Source organism: Typha angustifolia, chromosome 8 (genome assembly GCF_048772165.1).
Source record: "Typha angustifolia cultivar Huaian chromosome 8, ASM4877216v1, whole genome shotgun sequence".
NCBI classification, from domain to species: Eukaryota; Viridiplantae; Streptophyta; class Magnoliopsida; order Poales; family Typhaceae; genus Typha; species Typha angustifolia.
In genome coordinates this window covers 17155259-17170871 of record NC_133246.1, presented here as the reverse complement: position 1 = coordinate 17170871, position 15613 = coordinate 17155259, and the positions used below count along the sequence as shown (strand labels likewise).

Genomic DNA, 15613 nt, shown 5'->3' with positions numbered 1-15613 from the left:
TAATGAGGAGATGCCTGCTGTTGGAGAGTTGGGACTGTACTGAAGAAAACTAATTAAGTATTGTAATTGGTAAAAAATTCTCTCTCAGATGGAGACTTTACCAGGCATGCGTGTAACACCTGAGATGATGTACTGGGTTGGGACTTGGGCGGGGGTTGGCCCATCATCCTCGTCGATCGTCGCAACGTCTGTGCTTGAGACACCGTGCCATTCTGAACCCATCGTACGTCCATCCTCGAGATTCCAAGTGATCCGTAATAAATACTACGATGGGGTCCGCGCAACCGTCGTCCGGCGGCTCTCTCTCTCCGCCTAGCCAACGACTAAACCGTTCCAAGCAATTCCTAAGCATAAGAGGAAGCAAGTCGAAATAGGAGAAGAAGATGATGACTCTTTTCCGTTTCCTTCCTTTCATGGGCTTCACACCTTCACTCTAAAGCCATCTCGCCATGGAAGACGACCCTTTTATGGCCAAGAAGATCTCGTATTAGAGAGAGCTACCAAGAACTCCATTCTTTGGAGAGACGGCGTGGAAGATGTCCGCCTGACGACAAAGACTACGACGGAGATGAAGACAGCGACAATGGAGGAGATGCTGAACGGTTTATGGACTCTCAAGACGATAGCTCCGATGACGATGGACCCAAGGTTGAAGTGCGAAGAAAGAGCCGAAAGGAGATGTGGAGGATGAGAAGAGCAACAAACCGGACATTGGAGAAAGATGGAAATAGATGATGAGGAAGAGAAGAGAGGAACAGATATTGATCTGGGAAAGAGACGAGGAGACTTGTGCACATTGGGTATCAGGTCAGAGATATCATTTTGATTGTAGCATCTTTAAAACTGCAGTAGATCTGAACTCTTCTTCAGAGAAAGTGTTAGTGCATGTGTAGAGGTGAGTGCTTGTTGAAGAAAAGATGAAGCCTGTGAACATTACTTAATTGATCATTTCTGTCATCAAATGCCTGATTGATCATTCTTCAAGTACATATGAAAAGAGTTACTTAAAGAAAATAATGGGAAAGTTGATACATAAATAACGGCTTCACAGGGGGTACATGTATAACACCCTTTGAAAATTTAGAACATCCCAATCCTCAACTCCAAACATAAACTAATTGCTTGACAGTCTAGTCATTAGTTTTTAAGCAAGAGAGAGATAGTTCAAACAGTAAGAGCCTAGAAATAAGGCATATAACCTATTAAAAAAAAGAGAGGAGAACCCATTTCAATGTTCGAACAGCGGGAACTTACAATTCAGACAAAGATAATGTACAAGAGTAGTAGATGATAACATACATGTGACCTTGCCAAAACCTGAAATAGCAAAAAAGATGCAATGCTCTGCCAGCATCCTGAGTCCTGCCATTTTTTATTTGAATGAAAAAAAAACCTGAAAAAGTAAACTTAACATGTAGCACAATTAGATTATCATGTCAGTGGTTGCATGAATCTTGAGCCACTGTCTTATAATAGCGACGAAAAAATATCTCTACTAAATGAAATACCGAAGAAATGGGAGCAGACTTGTGCTCAAGTATGTTAGGCTACTAGAAAATCTTCATCACCTGGAGAATATTGCTATTCGAGGAGATTCTCTGTATCATGCTCTTCAACTACCTGTCAATGTTCCAATTCCAGAGAAGCAATTAAGGCTCACCACAGAAGGCAATGAATATGCATATAGAATTGGAATTATAACACACTTCAGAACCAAAAGAATGTTTACTTTACAAGCCATGACAATATCATCTTCTTTCAAAATGCATTCAGAGTTAAACAATATTAACAGCATCAACACAGCATAGAATATAAACAAGTTGCATTTACCGCAATTATATGTTCATATATGCTATTTTTTAAGGACAAATTTTATGTATAGCTATTATCAGAACTAATGAAGCCTACATGATTCAAGTATGAGATGACCTTATATATATATATATTTATTTATTTATTTATTTTTTCTTGCACTATATGAATTTTATCACATTGCCTTACTCCAACCATATTTTCCAATGAATCTTTGTAACCATATGCTTTTACAGAATAACACACATATATAGGAAGAGATGACAGTCTAGAAGTCATAAAAGATGACTGAAAGGAAAGATACAATGGCATCACGCATATTTCCTAACTATATAAGTATAACCTTATTCTACCGGGAACACTCCAACCAGAAAATCCCCTACCCCAGAAAATAGCACATATTTCAATTTGACAAACTTCAGGTTAACATGTACGATGAATGTAAGATTCTCCTGAAATGAAATATAACGGAAGACAACTTTCCAGAGATTAACTGAAGTTTTGCACTCCCATAGAAAAATGTATGAATGTGCGATGAAAGTAAGACTTTCGATAAATCATAGAATGGTATATTTTAATAATTTTTTAATTAAAGAAATGTATAGCTGAAGGCTAACAAGTTAGCCGTAACTATATTACTATTTCTCATAAAATTTAGGTTCTTAAAATTAGTCGAACATCAATGGAATATCTAGAAGACCAGGAAAAAACAACTACGTGGATACAAGGAAACAGTGGAAATAAATGAGAACTGCAACACATTTACAGGAAGGATAATCACTTTGACCTGCAAACATACTAAATCTCAATGCTGGGCTCACATAAAGATGACAATCTTTCATGGTCAGCCTTCGTCCCACAATATTTCTACTTTGCTGTAAAATGCTTATATTTAACATGATTGAATGTGCATACCAAAATATATTACTTATTCTCTAGAATGAAGCTTCGCAAACCTTTCTGTGATGATCAGATATCTAAATATCAATTAAATAATAATGGCAAAGACAGAATAATATAGGACAAATGATATATAGAGACAGCAATCCAATTCAACCAGTTAAAAAACGCTACGAAATCAAGAAATGTGTAAGTACCTTGGTGGGAATATCCTTTTGGAGACCCAGAAATCTGTAACCTACTTGGTGCCAGTCAACTGAACTAAGTTCTTGTAAGCTTTCACTATCAAAAATTTCTCTGTTTTCACATAAGTATGTTTGAATTCACTCCCTATCCACAAGTACAATGTCCTACCTGCCTCTCCACATATACTGATATTAGGCACTATGAAAAGGAAAACAGATTTTGGATCAAGATCCTCACATGCAAATGTAGCTAACTTTTTCACATTGGGCCAGTGGTAAATTAAAGCTTGCTCACCAGAATGAGTCTCCAACCTAATGTCAGACAGATTTTCAGTAAAGCCAGGTAATTGTTGATCATCTTGCACTGCATGATATTTCCTGGGGTTGACACTACAAACTGAACTACTAACAGGTAATCTACCCAAGCATCTTGTAGCTTGAGATATTTATCTACTATTTGTGCTGTCTACAGAGTCACCACAAGGTACTCAGTTACCATCGCCCCTATCTAAGATCTCCTGTGATCCCTTTCCCAGTGCCGGCAGCTTCAACAAGGAAAATCTTCCCCTTCTTTCAGCAATAGAACTTGCAAGCACCTTAGGAGGAAAGGAAGCTGCATCCTGGCAAGGCTTTACAAGCTCTAGATGACTTAAGCTTTGGAGAGGAGACCTAGATGATGAGACCAAAGAGTCAGGCGAGTTAGATGAACCAGGTGATGGAGTAAGTGATCGAGGGGAGACAATCGATGGGGACAAGGAAGGTGAAAGTGAAACCGAACTACACTTTGAACTGATGCTTGAATTGGATGATAGAGAACTAGGAGAAAGGAAAGGCGGCGATGTGGATGACTCTGCTGTCAGAAATTGTACTCGATTAGCTCGTGGATCCACATCTCTAATTGATGCAGAAACTGGACGAACTCGAAAAATGGACCCAGGTATAAACTTGCACCTCATTACACTCCAATTGCTTTCTCTTGCCGGAAGGTGGGTTTCCTGTCCAGGATCTGAAGAAGAGAATGGTGGAACAAAACCACCACTAGTTGCCTTTTTGAAAAGCTCAAAGTCTCTATTGTAGGATTCCACTTTCCTCTTCCCAGCACCAGTCTTAACGGCCAACACAATCTGGTCTCTGGTAATCTTTGTGCTGCCATCTGAGTTAAGTGGTGCACTTGAAAATGCCTCCCAAAAATCCAACGGCTCCTCTCCTTCTTCAACCATCATGATCTGCCCTTGGACCCTCTCATATCTTACCACCTGAAATGCCGCAGCTTTCGCATCCTTCTCCATCACCGGATCACAATTCCTACCGATCCACACATAAATCGATGAGAGCAAACGAACTATGAATGCCCCCCTAGAATCCAAAGCAGAAGGCAAAGGATCATTCAACATCTTGGGCACAAGGTGCAATGGATCGTATGGCGAGTGCGGTGCCATCCTATACATCCTCAGCACCGAATTGGGGCTCAGAGGGATCGCATGAACCCTCTTCTGGCACTGAAGCAACTGGCAAGCAAAACCCATGTTTGGATTCGCAATCCCCCTTGCAGCCTTGACAAACTGGAAGGCGTCATCAAAGCTCTGCCCTTCCCTCCACATACGATAAGCTATCACCAGCGACGTCGACCTCGAAACACCCTGACAACAATGGACAAAAACCTTACCACCCTGCTCCCTGACATCCTCAAAGTAATCAAACACATCATACAGTATACTCGTGATGTCCTCCGTCGGGCTATCCTGCAACCAGAGGGTTTGATACACGAGATCGGATTTGAAGTACTCCGGGCACACAAATCCGACACAATTGAGGACATGGGTGATCCCATTCTCACGAAGAATGTCGCGGTTCCTCGCGACGGAGTCCCCGCCGAGGTAGATATGTTCAGCGACCTTAGAGCACTCCTTGTCGAACTGAGACCGGAGTGAGGAAAGATTCGTCTTGAGCCCTTCGGCCCTTGCGCTAGGAGTGGGAGGGTGAGGCCACTCCCCGAGATCGTCAGAGCTAGCCTTTGGCCACTCTTCCAAGCTCCGGCGAACTATGGAGAGGGGCTGCAGAGGGGGAAGGGAAGACCTTGCCTTGGTGCTCGCGGATCTGGGAGTGAGAGGAGGAGCACGGCATCGCCTGGACCGGCCGTTACCGTTCGAGTTCTTCGCTTCGGATTGGAAGTCCTCGGCGTGCTCCGGCGCCGATGTCCTGGAAGCAGACCACGAGGCGGACCTCCAGAAGGTTTTCCGGCCACCGGAATCCTCTTCACCAACCATAGCCTTCAGTGTATTAGTTGATCAAATTTGAACCCTAGTTCCGATTACAGATCCCCTCATCAACCGAACCTGGAAACCAATCAAATTGCGATCTTTAGGTATTGTTAAAGCGAAGGACTCGCAAAAATCACACAAAAAATACCAAAAAAATTCGCAAAAAGATGCGTAAATAGTAGCTCCAAACCTGGATAGGATCAAATCTAACTTTTAGCAAGCAAAAGGAGTTCAATTCCCTTCGAGGATCACGACGAGCTATCTAGGAGCCTTCGCATCGAGCTAGGGAGAGAGTGCGAGGCGAGGGTTTTGAAGAGGATAAAGAGGTGATTTTAATTTATACCGCCGCGACGTGTGATTCGAGAACGCCGCAACGCCCAGAGTGTACGAACTCTCGTGCTTTGGAACGGATCCAAGCGGTCGAATCCGCCGCTCTCCAATCCAACGTCCGCGATGGGGCGGTAGGGTAGCTGGCATTGCCATATTTGGGCGCAATTGCTTTGACTCGAAGGAACCCGTTTGACCAGCTCCGGTAGTTGACTAGTTTCAAGTGGAAGAAGACGGGATTGGATGCAAGCCAGTTCGTAGTGCCATAGCTACAACGTAAACTCCTCCCTGCCACGTGACCTAACATGAATATCTTGTGAGAAACGAAAGCCTCCCATTTCTACGATCACAACGTAGAAAAAATGTTACCAAAGATCCGGTTGCACCAAAGTCATGGTCCCCTTTTTTAACTTACTAGAAAGGTCCACAGTTGATTCATTCAATCCTGAGAAAATTTAACGTGGACTAAGTCAAGATAAGGAAAATTATGCCAAAAACGGACAGGGATAGGATTAACTAGATGCTGTTTTCCCACGAGTCGAATCGTTGTCGTTTCCCACACAACGAACAAGATTGTGGACTTCCTTGTTCATTTATAACTAACAGGATGGAAATACTGGGCGATAGATAATCTTTTTCAAACTTTGAGATATTTGGATTTGAATGTTGCTACATTTAAATATTTCGTTCAAACCTTTTGCAAACGACAAAGTAATTGGCTGCTGTCATATGATAATATTCGAAACTTTAATAACTCCCATGTGTTCAAAGATGCCATGCATGAAGATGAGAAGGCATCCGTCTCATGTTGGTCCCATCCTGCAACCACTAATTGTACCCCGAATCATGTCCGACGTTGACATCGACATCGACATCCAAAATTATATCATAATTCCAAAGGCAAAGGAGAGAATATATCCACGTAGATCTCCTCTCCTGGAAGATGCTACAGGTACTACTTTTAAACTGCAACCGGACTAATATAACTTCAAAGTCGGCGTTTCCTTAATTCTTCTACAGAATTCGGCAAGATGTAGTCACAGGTCACCGACTTTAGTACGTTTTAATTAACGTAGGCTGTAGTGTGGAGTACTTATTGCTTAATCTCGTCTAGCTTTATTTTTACGCTGCCGACTTCGGTGCCAACCAGTAATCGATTGGAGTCTGCGGCGAGGTTGTGGTCTCCCCCTTAACGTTTTGCCATGGATTTAGTTGTTCCTTGCCTTTTGTTTCCTTTGATGAGTATGGTATAAAGATAGGTAGAAGTATAGCATTTTTGCCGGACGTGAATTTTAATCAGAGTTCTTCTGGTGTTTGTTAGGGGCATATCATCAAACACCTCTCGGTCGACTAATTTTGGAAGATTTCTTTACTATTATATTGCTTTCTTTACTGTTCTTGCTTGCTTTGTTCTGCTTGCAATGGCCGGCAACTTCGAAACTTTAGCTTCTTTCGTATGTGACATATCGACTGACCAAGATTTATAATTCATCATTTGCATAAATAGTGATCCATACTTCTTATGGAGTCTCACCAAGATTCATGATTCAGGTAAACCATGAGTACAGGTGCTTGTAAAATTTCCTCTTAGAGGGCATTTACCTGTATTATGATAGTAAGGTTCGCCACTAATTGAGCATTATGTGGTTACGAGATTGCGTGACAACTTACTAATTATTCTAAAAGTTTAAATTGTTCAAAAATAATAAATTTTTATATGCTATGATATCATATTAATTCATTGATTACTCTAAAAACTTAGACAGAAAACAATAAATTTTGTACTTTATGTTTACGATTGGGTTACAGTAATGGTAGTAAACCTGCAAATATTATGCTCTTCTCCGACAGTAGTTAAAGGAGCCTCATGCATTGGGATGCTTCTATTTTTCTTCAGTGGCACGTGAACATGGTACACGGAGGAGGAGCCGTAATGAAGTTGGAACTACTGTGTTAGATTTCTTGCTTGGTTTCTTAAAAAAATTGTGATACTTAAGCACATCTAATGGTCCACGAGTTCATGGCATACTTCACTATGCATGGTGGAATTCATTATGCCATGTCTCAGGCTTTCGTATCTAAATCCTTGCAATTAAAAATGTCTTAAAAACTCCTAGATGTAGAACAAATTTTATTATGCAGCTTCTTCACTCCATTCTTATCTCTGCTGACTGAATCACTCTGGAAAATATATCTTCTACCTTTAGCTGTTGTCCTGTAATTTCTGTAATATGGGCAGGAAACTTCAGTCACTGGCAGTGTACTAAGATCAAGTATGTAATGTTCTCTTCCAACTTGCATAATGATTGTATGGAATCTGGTAGTATGTCTGCAAACAATGAGGCATGATACTTGCATAATGATCAACCACTATTATCCTTGTCCATATCTTTCTGTACAAGATCAAGCAGCTGTTATTAACCATAATAGAGTCAATCTTAGTCGTGAAGATGCTCATACTCAAACTTTGTACAGCTGATTGATGTTGGGATGCGAAATTAATTGGTAAAGATATGAGTGAGTGATTGGATCCGTATCTATCCAGGCATTAATAATTGATCACTCTTTCTCTTGTTTCAGGTCTTCATGCTCGAACTTGAAAACCACTTGATCGTCTTCTAGAGAAGAAATAATGTACAAACGCTGGAGTTAAAAACAATGAAGTGGGTAAGTAGGAACAACGGACGGCTCTGCATTGTGCCACCGCACAGAGTGCGAATCACGGCGTTACGTATAAGTTGATCACTGCCGTCCAGGAATGGACGGTAGCGATCAATCAAGGATTAAAGCGACGGCGGATTACATGGCCTCAGATAGTGAGCATTTGTGTACTGTGTAATACGTCGCTGGAATCAGGTACACTTCCGTCTCGTGGTATAGCGAATCCCATGCATCCGGAGTGCATCGACCTCCAGCATCTTAGGCCCCATCTTGAAACAGCATTATTACACAATTCACCAGCTGACACGTGGTAACATCAGTCTCCCTTGATCAATTGCTATATATGATGTTGCATGTTCCACATTTTAAGACGACTTCCGTGCATCCCTTCCTATCTCCCGCCAACTTAAACGGTTCATTGGCTTTTCAAAGAGTGAAAGAACCAGAGAGAGAGAGAGAGAAAGAGGTGAATGTGGTGGTAGGAACAAAGAAGAGGTGGAGACTAATGGAGATATCTTATGCCACTTCGAGCAATCTCGACATCACCGATAGCGACGTCGTTAACGGGCTCGCCAGGCAGGTCAGGGCAACGCCTCTCGATCGCCCGACGCCGTCCTCGCCAGCCCTTCCTTCGCCCTCGTTGCTCGCCCAATGGAGACTCAAGTTTCAGAGTATGTCTTTGATCGAGTTGATGGAGATCCTGCTCCCTTGCACTCGGTGGATTCGGACCTACGACTGGAGTGAGTGTCTCGAATTGGACCTCATGGCCGGGACGACAGTGGGTGTCATGCTCATTCCTCAGGTGCATTAGTGCTTTTGGTTCATCAATTTTTGCTCAATTTCAAAGCTTGCAATTCATATTCTTTTGTAATTTTTTATACTCAAATGCATTCTACTACTTTTAGTTACTAAATTTATCTCATTTTTAACTTTGATTTTCGTCTATCTGTTACAAATTGATCAGGCAATGTCTTATGCTAAGCTTGCTGGACTTCATCCTATTTATGGACTATGTAAGTACTAAAACGTTTTATAAATTTTTATTTTAGATTGCATTTTCTATAATAAGTTGTTATTTTTGTGGATGCAGATTCTGGTTTCGTTCCAATATTTATTTATGCTGTGTTTGGATCATCCCGTCAACTTGCAATTGGTCCAGTGACATTGGTGTCTCTCTTAGTTTCAAATGTCTTGAGCGGCATTGTTGATCCATCAGATGAGCTGTACACAGAGCTTGCTATATTGTTGGCATTCATGGTCGGGGTACTAGAATGTGCAATGGGCCTTCTAAGGTGTCAAATTGTTCTTCCTCGTTCTCTAAAATTGTACTTGCTTGAAATTTCTTCTCGTGCCTACCTCATATCTATACCTAATGAAGAGCTTCTAAATCTTTAATGTTCCCAACTCCTTGAAACCATCTTTTGACTATTTGGTTTGCCCATATATTGCACAGGCTTGGGTGGCTTCTCAGGTTTATCAGTCATTCTGTAATATCCGGCTTCATCACTTCCTCGGCGGTTGTCATTGCTTTGTCTCAAGCAAAATACTTCTTGGGCTACAGCGTAGAGAGGAGCAGCAAATTTTTACCACTTGCAAAGAGTATAATTGACGGAGCTGGAGATGTGAGTTCTTTATAATTTGCTAAAAATTAGATCTGTCTATTATTTTTCATTAGTGTTTTAAATATGGGGATCTTCTATTGAGCACCGACAATTTTCAGTGTCCCATTCTTTGTAAAGCCAAATGATATGTATTTTTTCTAAATTGTTTGTGAAGCTTTTAGTATGTGGGTTCATCTGCTTAGGTATCATGATTTCCTTGATATTTTCATTTTGATCTTTGTCCACTGTTTAAGGCATTGATCTTTACTAATTCTATATCATAGTTTCATCTTGTAGTTCTCATGGCCACCATTTGTAATGGGATCTACTATTCTTGCAATCATTCTTCTGATGAAGCACATGGTAATAACTTATACATTCCTATCTTTTGGAGAAGCTCCATGCAGGTACAAAGGAGAATAAATTGTCCAAACCTTTTTTTTTTTTTATTGCAGGGAAGTTCGAAGAAGAGCCTGAGATTCCTTAGAGCATCAGGACCTCTGACAGCAGTTATGCTGGGAACAGCCTTTGTGAAAATTTTCCGTCCATCTTCAATATCTGTCGTGAGTTTGTATTCCATTAAACCATTTAGATCTGAAAGTAGAAACAGTACCTCCTGTTATAAATTATAATCACTCGTTCTCTTCGGACTGGCTAGTTAATAATCTGTTGACAATCTAGAATATTTAGCTTACTCCTTTCTTTCAGATGTTACTCTTAAGCATGGTCTTGTTGCTCTTAGGTAGGTGAAATACCGCAGGGCCTTCCAGAGTTTCATATTCCTAGAGGATTCCAATATGCACACTCTCTGATTTCAACAGCTGTTCTCATTACTGGAGTTGCTATATTGGTATGATCGACTTCTATATATTGTTTAAATTGTTTGTCATACTTCTTCATCAAATACTGATAAGTGCCATTTTAACTTCAGGAATCCGTGGGGATTGCCAAAGCTTTGGCAGCAAAAAATGGATACGACTTAGACTCAAATCAAGAGGTAGAATCAGAAAACTTTGGAATCTCACAGCCCGTCTTGCTTCTATGTCGTTTTTAGCTTTTCCATAGAAAATGTAAATTGGTGATTCAAGGAAAACATACCAGGGGTATTTTATGACACAATTTCAGTAAGAACTGTATATACAAATACAAAACAATATTCTGCTTGATCTCAGAGTTACATTTTACATGTTCGAGAAAATATTGGCAGCTACACTGATTGTCACACATCCTCTGTTTTTAGCAACCAACCTAAAACCCTTGCTGTATGATTCCTTTGTCCACTTCTTCCACTGCTTATCCTCTGATACTGTCAAATTGATAAAATAGTTAAAATCATAGAATGTGTTAAAGTAAGATGTGATATTGAAGTGGGATACACTTGCACTTATACTCTTATAGAATATTAATTCTTTTTATGAGTGGCCATTAACTAAATTCTTCATGTCTCATAATCTTCTAGAGGATTCGCAGCCAAAATAGGAGTAGTGGATAATTCATCCTTAAGTTAATAAATGAAGTAGAGACTTTCCCTACTTCTCTGCTTTTAGCTGGCTACCAATATATTTGTATGCAGCTATTGAATAAGGTCACAAAATTTTCTTTAATGATAATGATCCTTATGAAAAATAATTAAATAGTAATGCTAGCACATATCCCTGGTTAATTTATAGTAAGCTCAATGAAGCTGAATTCAGTCAATCTTATTTTATCAAATCTAGGGATTAGCACTCATAAATGTATTTTTGCAGCTATTTGGTCTTGGAATGGCAAATATATGTGGTTCTTTCTTCTCTGCATACCCTGCAACAGGTAAACTATTAATGTGTTGTTCTCTTTGAATCTTGAATATAAATACTATAGTTTGTGAAATTAATTCTCTGTTTCAAGTTCCAACAATTTTTTTCATGTTTGGACTTGAGTTAAAATGTTATATTAGTGATTCTTTACTGTTTATGTAGGTTCCTTTTCTAGATCGGCTGTAAATCATGAGACTGGGGCAAAAACAGGACTATCTGGTATCGTAATGGGTTGTATAATGGGATGTGCGCTATTCTTTTTGACTCCACTATTCAGAGATATTCCCCAGGTGTTGTTCTCTGCACTAATTTTAGCTTTTCATTGTTGTTCAAGTTATAGCATCCATCTCTGGATAAGATTTCTGTAATTCACTTTTCCAAAGTCCAAATAGGCAAATTCTACAGAATGATTAATGGAGAATGAAAACATATTTGATGTGATGAATGGATTCTAACAAATAATTGTTCTTATTGAAGACTGAATAACATGACGTTATAATGGCGTGACATGTAAAATCAATTGATACTATAATAAGTATAATCTAAGTAATGTTGAAGTGCATCAGTTATTTATTATTATGATAGAAAGTCGTAGAATGAATAAGCTGTAGTGACATTCTTAAATTATTATATATCTCTATGACACTTTAAAACACCCACATGGTCATTTTGTATGCAAAAGTGATGTCAACTCCTTTTGCCAAAGTCATTTTGGAACTCATAGTCATACTTCTGGGGGCTTGCATGCTGAACTCCTGCATTAATCAGTTACTACCTTGAAATTATGTTGTGCAAATCACATAGATGTTTTGACTTAAAACTAACAAATTTACCCTGGAAATATTGCAAATTTATCTTCTACTTTGATATTTTGATATCCTTCTCATATATACATTAGTCTTCTGAATAAATCTACCTTTTCTAGCAGGCAAGGCCTGCTCAATAATGCTATAATGCTATTATTCTTACTTTATACTCTTTTGTAAATGTTCAGTGTGCCCTGGCTGCGATTGTCATCTCTGTGGGAATAAGCTTGGTAAGAATATTTCAATTCCTCTTTCTCTTGTTATTACGATTAGAATCTTTTACCTATATAAACACTCTCAAGGTTCAGCTGTTGACTCGGCGGAGAACCTTAATTATGCATTTGTACCCTGGTGATATCAGCGTATACACTGGATCAACTAAAAAGTTATGGTTGAAAATTAGCAATCTTTTAACTACAAATGCAAGTCCATGTGGTCTCATCTGGCATTGCTAGGGCTTAGGACACTGTAGAATGCTGATGTACGAGAGACATTTTTCCTAGGAATACCACAATTATAATTCTCTTTTATTTTCCCTGTCTATGGAATGTACCATTATCAGTTTAACATCTCTACTAGAAGGACAAAGTAATTTTTGAGGTGCTAGGGACATATCATCGAATACTGTATATCTTTCCTAATGCCTGTGTAAGTTAATGCATAACTGCATAAGAGATTTATAATCTCAGAATTGAAATATATATCTAATTGTTCTTCTTTATATTTTATGTTCATTCTCTTTTTTCAGGTGGACTATGAGGAAGCTTTGTTCTTGTGGCGTGTAGATAAGAAAGATTTCCTTCTTTGGACTATCACCTGTATTATGACATTATTTCTTGGCATAGAGATTGGTGTGCTTGTTGGGGTGAGAGATTATATCCATAACTATCTCTCAAGCATAATTTTATTTCGAGGGCATAGTATGATTGACCTCTCTCTTTGGATCATACAATCTAAGTTTTATTCCATTTATCTTAAGTGATTTTCAAGTTGCGAATCAATTTAACATGCATTTACATATCTCCCAATTCAACCCTGAGTGTCAGAGTTATTATTACAGGTCAGTGCCTCTCTTGCATTTGTCATCCATGAATCAGCAAATCCCCACATAGGTGAGTTCTTTGCAAGACCAACTTAGAGCTGGTAACATTTCATTGTGGTGTACCAGCATGATAGATTTCTAACTCAATAGTAGTACTCGATTGGTAGTTATTCATGTGATAATCGTAAATCATAACCTTGCCTTACTGAAGGGCTATATATACTGTATCTTTTCTTTCTTCACAAGCTATATGTATTGCTATTAAGGTCCATAATCTTCACTGTATCATACTGAGTTAGATAATTTAAATGGTGCATTGCTTATGTGAAGTTTCATTACATTATTCGCGGTAAGCACCATTATCTTGACTAGATGAAGTCTGTTTTTTTGGGTGCAGCTGTGTTGGGACGTCTTCCAGGAACTACTGTTTACAGAAACATTGAACAGTATCCTGAAGCTTACATATACAATGGCATTGTTGTGGTCCGAATTGATGCTCCGATCTATTTCGCAAACATAAGTTACATCAAAGACAGGTGAAGACTCAAACCCTCTGTATATTCTATGAGAAGGAATAAGTCAAAGAGCTGTAAAAGTAAATGATTAGATGCCATAAAGCATTTAAAGATTTCAGATTGCATTTTGCCATCACTATTTTTCTGCTGGTAGGTTGCGGGAGTATGAAGTTGATAGTTCAGGAAACACAAAAGGACCAGAAACTGAAAGAATTTATTTTGTGATCATTGAGATGGCAGGCAAGTTTTCAGCATTATCTCATCACTGGGTCAATTAGGAAAAAAACAATAAATTATGTCTTTATGCAAACATGGGATATCACGTCTTTATGAGTTTATCTGTTTCCAGTTCATGACATCTACATAATAAACTTTGGGGCCATTATGAATTAAGTTAAATGGGCCTCTCTACTGTGCTGTCAAGTACACCAATTCTTTTAGTTATTAGTTAAATGGGTTAATTAGATGACGAGGCTTACCTGCTCCTAATAAAAAAATTTCTACCACAATATGAAATCATATTTAGTACACAAACAGGCAGTGAGATGCTTTCTGTAGCATTATTAGATTTTTCCTTTATAGTTGTTTTCATATAGAACTATTATTCTCCCTTCTGGATTCAAATTTGTACGTAATGGTACCATCTTTCCTTTAGTAGGACATGGTGAATAATTTCAACATTTGATACGTCAAACTTGTGTTCAAATGCTGCAGCTGTCCCATATATAGACTCCAGCGCAGTTCAAGCTCTCAAGGATTTGCATCAAGAGTACAAATCACGTGAAATCCAGGTATGCATTATCTTTATTCTTGTCTCTTGCTTACCTATTCTTCTGGCATTATCATTTTAGCTTTGGGTATTTGCAGATGGGATTTTCCAATCCAAACCGAAAAGTTCTAATAACTCTATCGCGGGCCGGTCTTATTGAGCTGATTGGAAAGAGATGGTATTTTGTGAGTGTGCATGATGCTGTTAAAGCTTGCCTTCAGTATATGGAGAACTTCCTCGGGAGCATACGAAATCAGACACCAGGTGGGCAGCCAGAGTTCTTGCAGTGGCAATGGAAACAACACAATGGAGAGGAACCTTATCCGGATCAGGAGCCTCTCCTGCCACCAAGGGAGGTCTGATTGGTTCGCTGTTTCTTCCCCTTATGTTGTTTACTGTGTTTGTTCAGCCATCCGTTGTATATGTCAATCAGCAGCAAGTGGTTTGTTCTGCATAGTATGATAAAAGTGATCCTGCCATCACGAATAAGAGCACTCTCCATGTGTTGTAAGATGGTTTGTGATTACATTTGACGACATAGGTGCATACTTATCACCATACAAGGATATAGATATGTTTAGGCTACATGCTAAACTATATGCAATTACACAATATTGCTTATGATACCAGTGGTCTCTCATAGAACAACATAATATGGCTTGTAAATTAAAACTTGCACGCCATAAGGTTTTGTAATATTTTCTTTTTCCTTTTTTTGGGCCTTCTTACAGGATGTTGTGTATATGTCCAGCTGATATGGAATAATGTCTGTCCCATTGAATGAAATTATACAAGTTATCATCTCCTTTTTATTTTATCTTTTATTGGGAGTTGCAGTCTTGATATCACTTCCTTTGGTAGTTTGGTGTAGTTTGGTGTAGTTTCTCAAATTGATGACCATATATAGATAGGTCTCATTGTTATCATCATAACTGTTG

General features: G+C 39.1%; 2 protein-coding genes across 4 annotated transcripts; one reads left to right on the top strand and one right to left on the bottom strand.

Annotated features, from left to right (window-relative positions):
* Positions 1-988: 988 nt before the first annotated feature.
* LOC140765088 (protein-tyrosine-phosphatase MKP1-like) lies at positions 989-5554 on the bottom strand. Its single transcript, XM_073104002.1, has 3 exons — positions 5349-5554; positions 3394-5233; positions 989-3342 (listed from the first exon to the last, which is right to left on the bottom strand). Exons 2-3 carry the CDS (start codon positions 5162-5164, stop codon positions 2951-2953), a joined length of 2163 nt encoding a protein of 720 aa, XP_072960103.1. The 5' UTR covers positions 5165-5233; positions 5349-5554; the 3' UTR covers positions 989-2950.
* Positions 5555-6599: 1045 nt separating this feature from the next.
* Positions 6600-15469, top strand: LOC140764237 (probable sulfate transporter 4.2). Of its 3 annotated transcripts, XM_073102698.1 has the most exons (19): positions 6752-7990; positions 8066-8456; positions 8579-8948; positions 9111-9159; positions 9237-9438; positions 9600-9768; positions 10045-10110; positions 10203-10310; positions 10490-10597; positions 10679-10744; positions 11496-11556; positions 11706-11833; positions 12538-12579; positions 13098-13214; positions 13410-13461; positions 13789-13927; positions 14061-14146; positions 14621-14697; positions 14774-15469. In XM_073102698.1, the coding sequence occupies exons 3-19, from the start codon at positions 8652-8654 to the stop codon at positions 15035-15037; spliced, it is 2031 nt and encodes a 676-aa protein (XP_072958799.1). In that variant the 5' UTR covers positions 6752-7990; positions 8066-8456; positions 8579-8651; the 3' UTR covers positions 15038-15469. The 3 variants fall into 3 exon arrangements, with proteins under 3 accessions (XP_072958798.1, XP_072958799.1, XP_072958797.1); XM_073102697.1 differs by lacking the exon at positions 6752-7990 and adding an exon at positions 6600-6659 and having other exon boundaries at positions 8066-8948; XM_073102696.1 differs by having other exon boundaries at positions 6753-7990; positions 8066-8948.
* The last annotated feature ends 144 nt before the right edge of the window (positions 15470-15613 follow it).